At 30.6% G+C, this 14,583-nt stretch overlaps 1 protein-coding gene across 2 annotated transcripts in view; it reads right to left on the minus strand.

The window, feature by feature from the left end:
* Positions 1-14,583, minus strand: part of LOC121113979 (cell adhesion molecule Dscam2) — a 186,274-nt gene that overhangs the window by 2,511 nt on the left and 169,180 nt on the right. For both annotated transcript variants that reach the window (XM_040707785.2, XM_040707786.2), the window contains exons 15-21: positions 12,643-12,821; positions 9,747-9,904; positions 9,318-9,694; positions 8,575-8,721; positions 2,246-2,827; positions 1,719-2,187; positions 975-1,318 (exon numbers count right to left, since the gene is read on the minus strand). In XM_040707785.2, the coding sequence (XP_040563719.1) occupies positions 975-1,318; positions 1,719-2,187; positions 2,246-2,827; positions 8,575-8,721; positions 9,318-9,694; positions 9,747-9,904; positions 12,643-12,821 (2,256 nt within the window). The remainder of the gene's footprint in view (positions 1-974; positions 1,319-1,718; positions 2,188-2,245; positions 2,828-8,574; positions 8,722-9,317; positions 9,695-9,746; positions 9,905-12,642; positions 12,822-14,583) is intronic.

Raw genomic sequence — 14,583 nt, forward strand, 5'->3', positions numbered from 1 at the left:
TAACCCTACTCCCTAAAATTTCTTCATTACACAGCCTTACCTCGGTACACCGAAAATACTCTATGTATTTTTGTCCATTCCCTTGTTTCAATTGATATGTCATGGCTATTTAATAGTTAATTCTTTTTGATAAATGAAGGAAGTAATAAGTTAAAACAATTCTAATACTCCGTTACCAAAAGACTTGTTGATTCCACGTTGTGTATATATTAGACTGTACCAAAATGACAAAAGTTGGGAATTTAGTATCACCGGATATTTTTATTTTGCATTTTATTCCTCTAAACAAGGAAATAACCATCAAACATCCAAAAATAAAATGGACGTTCATTCATGTACGCGTTTTGATTTGAAAATTTGTAAAATTTCGTGAATAGTGAAATTTTGGTGTTGTTTAATTAAAATTATAGATTTGAATCGAGTTGCATAATTTTTATTTTATTAAGTATTATATAGAGAAATATTGGCCATGTTCAATGAAGAAATTTTGGCTACTATATACCAACACCAATGTATTTCTACACTATGTATTAATAAAAAATTACTTAGCAATATTATAATACGGATAATTAAATTCCATGTAGATGTTTAATATTATGAAATATATATATGTAGTTAATTTTAAAAATTACAGAGAATTAATATGGCAATGATAGTGTGAGTGATTTATTTGCCTAATCTCCAACTGATTTTGGGTCGTAAATCTTTTGGAAGAAAAGTTTGAATAAAGGTAACCAAGTGACAAATAAAAGCAAGATTCAAAATTGTCTTTAACAAAAAAATTACGCCATTTATAGCCTTCCCACATTAACTCCTAACGAAAAAAGTCCCTGCAAGTGCTTGTGAATTGCACTTAACAACATATTATTCACACATATATTTTTAGTGGAAAAAGTATCTTATACCAATACGAATTTCGGTACCTAAACCGGTGTAAAAATGACTGCACCGTGACAACAATAATATGTACTTACGTTTTTTAATGCATAGAGCAATACCGATCGAGGTAGATACGATAAGAATGGCAGCAGCAAATATAGGTATAGCAATGAGTTTGGAAGACATCCAGGATTCCCTTCTTCCTTCCGATGATGAAGAAGATGCTTCTTTCGAAGAGTTAATTCCTCTCTCATCATCCTCAGCAGCAATTTTAGCAGCAGCTTCTACATTCGAAAGAGTTTTGAATTTGTAGTAGGCTGAGGTGGAGCCAGCCTCGTTATTGGCTACAACACGAAGCTCATAATGTGTGTTTGGTTGGAGTTGGCGAACCGTGAATCGACGGCTTGTAGTTTGTAAATTATTTGAAATTAGACTCCAACTATAGGAAAGTAAAGTATTTATTAGGTTTACAAAATTTTTGTTTGCTTTTGTAGGGAAGAGTGAATCAATAGGAGGACACGAAAATAAAGAAATCTTTAATTTATGTACATATATTAAAGAAACACGAAGAACTAAAAATAGATAATCCTTTTTGACAAATAAAATTTGTCATAAATACATACAGGATTCAAGTCCATCTCTTAAAATCTCATGTATTATAATGACAACTTGACATATTAGGATTTAAAGAGACACAAAAAAAGAAAGAAATACTTTTGTATGTTAAGTGCATACATACAAAGGTTTTTTGATATTTTTGATTATTATGATTGTTACTTTGTGTTAATAAAATCAATTTAAACATGGCAATTTGGCAACATCATCTATTCTCGTAATACCTTGGTGAATTTTGATGATGGTTACTCTTAGAATCCTGTAGGGAAAGAGCACTACTCTGTCGATAATCGACAACAAAGTATCTAACAGGACATCCCTCATTTTCTACATCCCAAGAATACAGATCCAATCTCACTGAGTCATTGGATGGAAATATGAAAGCTCCGTTCTTTGAGGATGAGGGCTTAGTACCCGTGGTGGATACTGTAAGAGTATTACTTTGATCACTACTTCCAATGGCGTTGAATAATGTGCTGTAAAGAGTATACTCCGTTCCACAATTTAAGTGGCTTAGAGTAAAATTATAAAATGGAGGTATAATGGTTTCGTATGGGGCTCCGTATTTTCGTTTATGGTGAATAATAGCTCCTAGTATGGGACTGTCAATCTTGTCCTGATTGCTTGTCCATGAAAGAGAGAGGCTGTTTGACGAAGCGGAATTGAGTTCTATTAGCGGTGGATTTGGAACTCCTGTAATTAAGTGTAATTAGCGAATATATAAGTATATAATTATGTAAGGAAGGCGTACTTTTGACTCTGAGTGAATATACTATTTGATCATGACTCAATGGCCTCTCAATAATGCAGGAGTAATTTCCTTCATCAGAGTGTTCAATCTCATGAATATCTAGACATTCATCTTCAAACGACATTTTTGAAGATTTCCTAAGTTTGATACCATTAGAAATCCATTGTCTCCTTACGCTTCGTGGTGGCCCCATATGATGGCACGGAAGACTAATGGTCTCACCAACTTCTCCAACAATCTCAGACCCGATGGAATGTATAAATGGACGAGATCTGCCATTGGCAATAACTCTTTCCCCTTTAATTTCAGATCTAACACCCTCACCATATTTTGTGGAGGCTGTTATCCAAAATTGATAATAAAATGACTGTTTTAATCCGTTTACAACAAAATGGCGTGCTGTTCGTCTAATAGGAGTTCCTCCCTTTGGTTCTCCGTGGGTTGATGGAGTTCCAGTTCTTATTCTTGTGTATAAAGTATAACTCACTATTATTCCATTTGGCTCTTGAGGAGGAAGCCACGAAACTAGGATAGAGCGGTCAGATAAAGGAAATGTCTTGACTTTAGCAGGCTGTCCTGGAACTGTAATTTATATGATGTTAACATTAATTATTATTCATTTAAAATATTTATGCATATAAAATTAAGCTTAATAGAGAGGCTTGTATATGTACGATATATAAACTAATGTACAAGATTCTATATGATTCCACATAAGACACTCATGAACATATACAAATAATCCTGATAAACATATGATCATTCCAACTCAATGCTTTTCATATCTCTTTCTGGGCAATTAGGCTTTAATGAGTTGTATACATATATATATATATATAATTGCTCTCTATGATATTTCTAAAAATGAAGAAATTAGATTTTCCTTCTTTATCTTACTTTAAACGAATGAAAATGACGGACAAAGAGTGGATGGGGTAGAGGGTTTCTCTTAAAAAATCATAATATATATTGTAATAAACCATGGTTCAATAGAGTAATTTAAAATAAATTAATAATATATTTATACTCCAGGAAGTTACTAATTAATAAAAGTTAGTCCTCATAATTATTAACAAATTAAATAAGAAAGTAGCTTTCATTCTTTTGTTGCTATGTACAATGAGCCTTAAAATATATGTGTGTACTAATATTGAGACTCTGTCCGAGAGCGATTTTTTTTTATTCGGTATTAAGTTTTTTTTTTTAATGATTGAGAGCAATATTTAAATTCAGTTCAATTAAAACCGTGTACAGAAAATTTCATTTTTTCCCCCTTTTTTATAAACAAACCTAGATCTAGACCGATTTTTTTGATCGAATTTAACCATTAGAATGTTTTAAACCGAAGTTGGGCCGAATTAGTTAAAGTTATAATGGTCTCAAACTGGTTTAGGATTTCCAGAGTGAAATCCAACATTTGTGAGTACATGGCTTCCAAAAGGGAATTAATGTCTTTGTTTTGTTAAAGAATTGTTCATTTGAACTGAATTGATTAGAGAACCCATTTTAAAGTATATTATGTACAGGGTCCATCCACATTCCTGTTAAATTTAATTTATATAATATAAATATATGTGAGGTTGCGATATAGTATGTTTAAACTCTAGTTGCGTCGAAATAAGAGCAACAGTTGTTTGTTGGTGTACTTGAGTCGGAGAAAATGTGATTTCTTTGGGAATTTTGAGTTATTTAGGTTGTGAATTTAAAAAAATTGGAATGAAGACCTTTTGAAAAAATAGAATATACTTTTCATTTATGACGGTATAGATATTAATATTTACAGGATGGATTAATTTAATTTCAGACTGGATCTCAACATAATAAGAGATGAAAATATTTTGGTTCAAAAATGAGTCTTAAAAGGAGACCTCAAAAATTTACAAGCTATCTAAGTATGTAAAATTTTAGAAAAAACGTAACCATTATATGAAATAATTATATAGTTCGTTAAATTATATAATCAGTTTATTAAATTCAATTCATATTAATAAATTGTTTTTAATTATATTGTTGAGGTTCAGTAGGAACTAGGATTTATATATAGGATAAATAATTCATATCAATGGACAATAGTAAATAACACATGTAAACAAAAACCATTTTTTAATTATTCCATATTCAATTTTAGTAGTACTTGACGAGCTGATTACGAATTTGTGAGTAGTTTTTTTCGTACAAAATCTAGTATGACAATTTTTAATTTAATTTTTTGAGCATTTTTATCCTTTTTATAGGCTTGAATCAACTTTTTAGTATAAACATATGTTCTTCGATTTAATATATCACCATCTATCCTTGATAATAGCAATTTAAAGATTAAACACACCTCGTATTGTCTATTATTAAAGATAGTAACTGAATATTACAATAGTTAAGGTTTCATTTACAAAAAATATTTGGTTGAGTTGTAATATTACTTTTTTTTCCAATTTTATTGGGAAAATGATCAATATGAGGTTAATGAAAAATATTTAAAATTCCATTGTTTACTTATTAAAGTTTGGAAATATTAATTCCCTCTTTTTAACATGATCACTTAATATTAAAATTTTAGGGTATAAGTTATTCTTTTGAAGTCAATATAACTAAGTTCGACTCAGAGTTGCACCTAAAAAAGAAAATATGTATTATGTAGATTAGGGTCATACAGTTCCCCCAACATTATTTTTTAAAACAGCAGAACCTAATTTTAGCATTGCATCTAGGTAAGTAGAACACAAATACAAAATTTCAGGAAAAATTGTTTTTTGTTTACCTATAGCACAATTGCTAAACGTGTATGAAGTAAAACTTTTTAATTATGGGTTTTATAAAAAAAAAACATGTTGAAAAGTAAGATATTTTTTTAACCAAATAATAATTATCTTGTCTTAATTTTTTTTTTTTGTCACTTCACTTTCCTTGATTGTATCAAGCAATAAGTTGCGTCTTTATTAAATAAAGAAGACATTAAACTCCAGTTCAGAATAGAAGAAGAAAAGCAAATAGTTTTTCTTCTTTAGTTATTTTCTTTTTTACTAATTATCATCTTTATATAATAATATAAATTTTTAATTAAAATTAAAATAGCATCTACTTTACACATATAAATACATAGATCATTTGTCAATTTTTAAATACCAACTACTTTTTTTTTGCTTTCTGTTTCTTTGGAAGGGAATATCTTGAGCCATGCCTCATGCTGCAGAGTATTTATCTTAAAGTCAGTAATTTCGATACCATGAATGTTTTGATGTCGTTTCTAACTTGATAAAAAAATAATTCTAATGGCACGAATTCTTCAAGTAGTTACCACATATCTCCCGAGTATGCCTTGATTGCTGCATATACACAAGATTTATCGATCTTCATATAACTGATCAAGTTATTGACTGGTATGAGATCATTCAAAGTTGCTGCTGAATGAAATGGAGCTGTAAACCAGTCACAAAAACAGTCTTCTTAGGTAATTCTCCGACTATATTTTTGCTGAGTAGATCGATCTTTAAAGTATAAAGAAGCTTAGACATCCACATTGCTTTGTGTAAGGCACCAGGCAGATGAACTCTCGAAACCTTTATCCTTGCTTTCATTTAAGTACAAAATTACCAGAATTACTAGTTCCTTACAATCCCATCTAACAAAAGTATTGGTGGGCAACGTTATACAAAGCTGAAGGATATCGTCTTCTTCTCTTCTAGTCTATCGTCCAGGGATGGATAACTTAGGTCCTTAATATCACAACAAAATAATGACTTAGGCTAAAGAATAGTTTAACCCAACACTCAAATATCGACCAATGCTACTAATGAACAAAACGTACCCTGAGAATGCAAACTCGTCAATTAGTAATACCTAATTGAGACCAAAAAAAAAATAATCAAAACTTACGCATTACACAGTAAAATGTTATATATGTATTAATAACTATATATGTTCAACTGACGTTATTGCAGTACTATAGAAATGATCTTCTCATTTTGACGATGATCTATAATTATAATAATAATATATTTATTTTTTTTGGAGGGGAGGGGGGGATCTGCAACATTCTAAATGTAGTTATTTTTCTTATTAGAATATAAATACAATATTTTCATTCTAAATTTGAATTTATATTACATTAAAAGGATCATTAAGAAAAAGAAAAGGAAGAAAGGCTTTCCTTTTTGTGTTTTTCTATAATGAAGTTTAATAATGTGTTTATTATATTTAATAAACGGTTTATGCGCGATCACTTATTGCTCACTATAATAAAAAAAAAAATTACAGTCACAAAAAAATAACTATAAAACATCATAATCTTTTTTTTATTCATAGAAATAATATATTTTTGTAAAAGATGTTTTTAAAATAACGCACAAAATTTTTTCTTGCTTCATACGTCTTTGAAATTGCAATTTTGCATGTGGTAAACGTTAACAAATTTGCTAAAATTTTGCATTTGTGCTCTACTTACCTAGCTACATTACAGAGAGCATTGTACCTAAGTACACTTGTACTCCAGTACGATGATGTAGGTTTCACTGATTCTGATAAGAATTTCTAATTTTGGGGGCAACTGCAATTCCTAGGTCAGGTGCAGCAATTATATTATTTACTTATATCCGTACTTAACCTCTATAAATGTATGCTTTAAAAACCCATATTGTAGTTTACATAACTAGACGCTCTAGAGCCAAATAATCTTTTGTATATGAAAACCTAACGATTTATGCTTTCAATAATTTTTTTTGTCATAAAAAAAAAAAAAAGGGGTCGGCAACCGTTTGGTGAGTAGGGACTAAACAGCTACGTCGTGCCATGGCAGAGGGCCAAACAGCTATTGCTGCAGAGTAAGGGTGGATTAGTATGCCTATATTTAGATGATTGTCCATGATAAGAACGGCGGGACGGTAAAAATTCAATCGCAGCCCGGTTGTTGCTGACCTTTGGCCTGGACGTTAATTTTTTAAAAAACAAAACCCTTAAAGAATGGTGGGGTTTCAAACTTAAAGCTGCATTTACGATTGGATGATTGGATATCAAATATAAATACCCTTAAAATTGTACTAAAATTTTGCAAGAGAAAATTATATTTTATACGAATGATTTATTTTTTTATTTCTATAAAGTTGGCTCAAACCTATAATAAGAGTAAAACACTCTAAGCAAAATTTTATGAGAGCCAGATTTTGAACAAAAAAATTAATCACAGATTCGTAATCAGTTTGTTTAATACTACTATATTCGAATATGGAATTTCAAAAGGTATACAAAAATTAGTAAAGTTTTGTTTACATCTACTGTCAATATTATATGAATCACAAAATATTAATTAAGCAAAGTTTGTCTGTCGGATTGTTTACTTTTCCAGGAAGGACACACTTGTAACAAGGAATGTAATTAGCTAAAGATCATGGCGTTATATTAAAAATAAATAAAAGGGGAGTACACATTAAATTTTTTTTTTTTTGACTGTAAATGAGGTTTAGCAATGAGTGTGTGTAGGCTCAGCACGTTATATAAAAAGGAAAAGAAAAATAAAGTACCTATATTTAGGTTTGTAAAACTTAACCATTTTTTAGGGTGCAAATTTCCTTGTGTTGGCAAATTGAACAATGTTTATTAATTTCTCAAGCTGTAATTACTATTATTTTATTCTTGAGAAGACAAGATTTAAGTATTGAGTAAGTATGCGTGAGTCTGCTTATGAAAAACGGAAAATAATGATAAGGCGGATTTGTTTCGGAGTTATTTTGTATATTATTAAAAAAATCTATATTATTAAAGTAAAGCTCATCTGTCATTTTTATTTGTTCGCCGACGCTTAATAGCTCGGAACAATGCCTGGTTCTACCCTTAGTTTGTTATATAAAGTAGCAGGAAATAAAGTTTACTTGAACTTAGCTCGCCCCCTAAATTAATTTCCGATGAATTTTACTATAGCGGATGTGACTTTCATGATGAAAACGAAGAGGATGAAATTACCGCTCACAGTTTGGAGACTATTGTTCTATAGCCTTTTTCTCTAATTTATAGCAATTTACCACATTTATAGACAATATAATTTTATAATCTTCAAACCTTAATAACTATCCTTATGAAAATTAAGTGGTTTTGAGATTGAAAATGTTTCGAGGAGAGGAAATGCCATGTTATGAAAATACTTTAAAATTTAATTTACAATACCATTCTCATTCTTAGATGGAAGACACATTTTAAATCATTTTATTTCGATAAGGAAAGTTGTTAAGGATTGAAGATTATAATATGCAAAGTTCGTAGAAATAAATGAAGTCTAGGCACATGATAGATGTGGTAACTGTCCTTTAATTTAATTACCATTATTAATCTGCAAATCAACTTACCATCTTCTTTAGTTGAACAAAAGAAAGGAGAGGAAAATGGTCCTTCCCCAGCTGAGTTGAAAACAGCCATCATTACACTATAATTCGAAAATTTATTGAGGGAGTTTAGTATCACACTTGGTGTCATTGATTCCTTAGTCCCAGGAACTGTAGATTAAGAAAACATATAAAAATATTGAAAAGCATGTTTAAAAATAATTAATTATATAATTACTCTCACCATAAAAACTTTTTTACATATATCTACATTAATATATTTATGAATAATTGAAGAATATATTCTATGTAAAGACTGCCTATACTTGTACTAAAACTTTTTAGATAAATATTTAAAAAAATAACTTTTAATTAGGGATGAATGTTCCTGATAAAAAATTATTTCTTTAAGGATAAAAGTAATGTTTTTTATTGTACAGATTAAACTTTTCAAAAAAGCAAAAAGAGTAAACTAAATCTAATTTGTTTCATTCTAAGTTCAAAAAGAAATTTTAAGTAAGTTATACATCATCAATTCAATTTTACAAAATTAAAAAAATACAATTTAAAAATAAAATAAGTTCCTCCTGTGATCCGACAATGTCGATTCGATAAATTTATATGTAATTGCTATAGGTAAACAACATAAATACATTTATAAAATAGTAATGTGAATATTTTTCTCATTTGCTCTTTAGTTCATATTGCTAATGTGTTTGTTTAAATAACAACTGGAGTACTGAAAAGAGACATCCTAAAGTCCTTACTCGAAAACTTATGATTAACATCTTGGTAGTAAAGTCGATAACCCAGGAGTCTTCCTCTTATATCTGACACTTCTGGGGGTGCCCATGTCAACTGTAGACTTGTAGAAGTCATTGGTGTGCATATAATATTTCGAGGTGGAGTTAGCGGAAGATCTTCTCCAGTAGATCCACTTTCTTTACTCACTGGGCCAAATCCATAGCGATTTTGTGCTTGTATTAATATTTCATATTTGGAGTTGGGTATTAACTCTCGAAGAATAGTTCGTAAGTCACTTCTATCATATCTTTCTACAGTAGTCCAATTGTAATTATCACCTCCTGAACTTTTAGGACCTTCTTGGAGACGATTATTTGGTGGAAGACCGGCACTATGGTCACTAAAAAAAGTTAATTAGTCAAGAGAATGATATGAGAAACACATGCTTAAACCTCTCTAATTTCCATCCCAATCGATAGGATGTTATACGTCCATTCCAAGTATTTTCATCGGGATCCTCCCAACTTACAATAAGAGTCGATGGACTTGGTCCATCTACAATTTGAATTCGGACGGGTTTACCATCTGGTTTATCCCCTCTTGTGCGCAACTAAAATACAAATAGATGCATAAATAAATTATTAAAAGTAAATTATCATTTTTTTGGGTTCATTCACTAAAAGGGGCACCTATACATGTGTGTGCGTCTAAAACTGAAACCTCTCAAATTTTTAAAAATAGTTAAATAATTCTGTAATTTTTAAAGTGGTCGACGAATTAATTTATTTAATATGAAAGATGAGAGTCTTAGACACATGTCTATTCAATATAGCCGCCCATGTTCTCCAGTACCAACTCCACCCTGGACCGGAACTTGCTGCAGGACTTGGCAATGACGCTCTGGCCGAGGTTGGCTCATGCATTCTTGAGGGCAGACTTCAGCTGGTCCTTGGACTTGTATTGGACTCCCGACAACATCCCCTTTAAACCCCCAAACACTACAAAGTCAATCGGCGAACAATTAGGCTGTTCGGCTGGCTTTTTCTTAAGCTTATTGAGAAGAATCTTCGACCTTCGACGAGGGGGTCTCTTGTATACGTTAAGGCTAAGATCTTTCTTAAGTAGCCGGCCCATGGTCCTTCTACTGACGTTGAACTCCCTGGTGAGGCCCCTGACGGTGACATTGCCTCTCTTGTCCTCGACATACATTTTCACGGCAGCAACCATTTCGTCCGACCTTCGAGGCATTGACTGAGATCTTGTGGTCACCTCAGGAGTCCCTTTGGCTACCATTCTGTAAACGGTGGTGCGGCTGCAGTTCAGAACCTTGGCAATTTCAGATGGAGCTTTGTTTGTAACAAGTCAACCCCTTGCCTCGAAGTATAAATCGATTTCAACTCAATAAGATAACGAATATGTGCATGGCGTAAAATTTAAAGGAGTGTTCAGTTTTAAATGCGCACACCTGTATAATTTGTTATATGATAATTGATATGATGAGGTAATTTACAACCTTTGACACGAAAAATATGCAGGTCCAGATCGAGCAGAAATGGTTTTAGGAAGGTTTATTTTTATAGACAGGAATAAATTTTTTGGATCTTGTGTCTTTAAAAAAAATAAATGATACCTGTAGCCAAACATAAATCATTGAATTGGCACAAGATAAATTTATAACTGCTTATAGGGGTGGTCAATACATATATATATATATATACCAAGACCATCCTTTGTTATTCGATTTGTATATCCATAAATAACGCACAGTTCCTTCATTCAGCTTTTTTTCAAGTATAAATGAGGGTCTCCAAATGATAAGGCATGGAATTCTAGATACCTAGAATAATGACGGTATTTTTCCTTTTCCAAACAAGTCATTTTTTTTATTATATTACATGTATATATATAATAATATATAAGAGTAAAATAAGGACCTAATATAACGTGCAAAACATTTTTTAAATACATAACTTCAAATTTCTTGCCAACATTTTTTTTGTTACAAATTTTGATCTTAAAAATTATTTTTGGTAAAAATTTGAAATTTTACATAATAAACACATTCCTTACTACGGATATCTTTGAATATATTTAGTTGTAAGGAATTAAAAACGAAAAATATATCTAAATAAAAATGATGTACTAAAAGGTGTAATTGTATAAAGTATAAATAAGAAGAAGGATCCATGACGCAATTGGCAAAAATAAAGAAATGATGTCGACATACTTCCATGCATCTAGAATTCCATGGATCAGGGTCTACACTAACAGGTTTATTATTTCAAGAAAAAATAAGCTTAAGTTTTTATTAGTTTCAATTAATTTATTTAACCCTCCACTAGTGAACTGGGACATTCTACACCCAGAGATTTAAAAAATTAGCTTCTTAGCTCTTATTCGTTTGAATTTATATTTTATCGTTTAATGATTATTAGTATGAATAATCCTGAAACATTCCATTTAGCAATTTTTAATCGATGTTTCGTGAATTTTATAAACTGCGTAAAAGTCGTTTCTTTGTTTTTTCTTTGATTTTTTGGATTCTTCTTTTTTTCCAAATCAGGACTATTGGGTACAACAGTAGCTAAAATTCTGTAATATTGCGCCTTTTATGTTATTTATAATACACAACCTCATCAAAAACTGATGGGTACTAATTTGATTCCCAAAATTTGCATGGAGTAATGAGTATTTTATTGCAATTTTTATTAAGGATAAAAATGTAATGTCTTTACAAATGAATAACAAATGTTATCTTGTAGAAATCCCAAACACATTTTGTTAAGATTTTTTTTTAAATTTTTATTTATTTTTAATCTATGTCTTACATTAATAAAAGTGTTTTGAATAATTCAGTTGATATTTACGAGTAGACAGTGGATGGAATAGTAAAAAAAATGATACTAAAATTTAAATGACGTAATTATTCTAAGCGTTTAACTGCTGATCCTGCAATTAGTTAAATTAACTTTTGGGGTTTCTTTTTTACACAATTAACTAACCATGATATAAATTGAATGTTCACTAACGGAAGGTTAAGATATCTTAGAATTTTAAGTTGAAATGTAGACTGAGACATCTGCAAAGTTTTATCTAAAATTTGAAGTTAAGATTTTGAATTCTATTTTCAAACCCTGTCTCCATCTGATCAATCATAACACATGTTTATGTATAGTCGATATAAACTACCTTACTAGTTTGGGACTTACAATCTCATTTTTCAAGATTTCGAGCTGAAATTTTGTAAACATTGTAATAGAACGGTTGAAATGCATAAAAAGGGATGAAAATTTGTTTATATCTCCTATCATCCTCATTGTATGAAAATGAATATGATTCTAAACTTACCCGGAGCTCCGAACTAGATCTTCCTCGACCTAGAGAGTTTTCTGCAAAGACTCTAACTTTGTAATATATATTGGGTCTCAAACCATCTAAACGAACTTGCTCTTCACTTTTTGTCATCCTTTCTTCTTCAATTTCTTTTCTACCATTTATTGTTTTTATCTTGGCCAATTCCCAAGGAACTTGAATGAAAGAAAATAATGTGTATACATATGATGAAATGAAAATGTTCCTTCTAAAACAAACAAACAAAAAATGAAATAAAGAAGGATATTTCTATACAATACAAAAGTTTGTGTAATTGTAACACACAAAATGTATATGAATAAGTCAAAACTCTTGTTCTTCTGCAAACTGTAATTCTTTTTATAGGCATTCAAGAATATAAAAATACACATTCAATACAAAATACATTCCACTTCCATAATTGTCATTGTTTAAGATATCTGCAAACAAATAATTTAATAATTATAGAAGTACACACTTTTACAAGGACCGGTGTTAGGGGGCTCGTGTCCCAGGTCGGGTGGAAGATAAACTTTGTATGTATTATAAAAGTATCATACAAATAGAAAAAAGGGCATAAGTAGGCTTTTTCTATACAAAAAAACCGAAAATAAAGAAAGATCCCTGCAGTTTATGTTTTCAAAAAGTTTCACAGCATTATAAAAAGGTTCTTCTCATTCTAAAACGGGTCTGTGAAAATGTGTAATAATAAATATTAAAAACAACAACAACAACTACATTTGTACTCGTATTTACAAATATAAATAGCTAAATCAAAGATAGACATATAAATATATGTATTGACAATAGAGTTTCTAGTTTTTCAAAATCTCAAAAACCAGTGTCTTGTTTTCGAGGTCATATCTCGTTCATTATTTTTTTCCTACAAAAGATTTTCTGGTGCTTGTTGATGAACGAAATTTGAAGTCCTCAAGGGTCAATTTCCTTTTTTTTTTAAACTATACAGGGTCGCTATTTTAAATTTGGAACAAGTTTAGTCCTCAATATCTTAGCACCCTGAAATCTTTGTTTATGAAAGCTTGTTTGATTCAGCTGACAAACTTTATCAGAAAAAATACAAATTCTTTGAGATGTCTCCGAGTACGAACGCCGTGCGGTTATTCTTTTGTGCCTCCATGCCGGGCTCAAACCCTAGTAGATTATTGAGTCTACGAATTCTAGGAAGTGGCCAATATGAAGAATGAGTTCTTCAGAAATGTCACAGCCAGATTCAGGGCCAGGTTCGGGGCTGTAGTTGAAGCTGGTTGGTTAGAGGGATTGACTTCATTATAGACCTCATCATTTAAGAGCAAAAGATTTGTAAATTGCTGAATTAATTTGTGGGAATAAATTGTAATATACATTGTCCTTAAAATTTCCAAATTTAAATTTCCACTCCCGAAAAATTTTGATCATGCATTTTTAAATAAATATAACATAGGTCAGTGAGAATTCTTTTTTCTCGAGAGATAATAACACCACAATGATCTATTAAAGAGTAAACTATTAAAAAAAGAAGAAAAAAAAAGCACACGTCAACTATAATTTATTTTCTGATATGTAAAATGTGAATTCTCTCTAGAAAAGTTTCATCCCTAAGTATAAGGTGTAACCATGAGTATGTGTATTCTCAAGAATGACGGAGAGTAACATAGAGGAATTGCTAAGGTGTTATATCCCTTGTTCAACTCAGAGTAAAATTGAGAATCGACACCGAAGTAATTCGTGTTCATTTTTTTCCTTGATTAGTATGTTTTTTTTTTCCTTTCCTTTGTTTCATAGATGACTGCCGCTAATTTAATAAAGTTTCATGATAGCTAAGTTGCTCTCCTCCTCAAAGTTCTTTATTTGATGACTGATTATTGAAATAAAACTTACACTATGAACAATGGATAATATTGTAAAAATTGAAAGCTTTTTCTGCTTATTTTACTCTAA

Source organism: Lepeophtheirus salmonis, chromosome 3 (assembly GCF_016086655.4).
Source record: "Lepeophtheirus salmonis chromosome 3, UVic_Lsal_1.4, whole genome shotgun sequence".
Taxonomy (NCBI): Eukaryota; Metazoa; Arthropoda; class Copepoda; order Siphonostomatoida; family Caligidae; genus Lepeophtheirus; species Lepeophtheirus salmonis.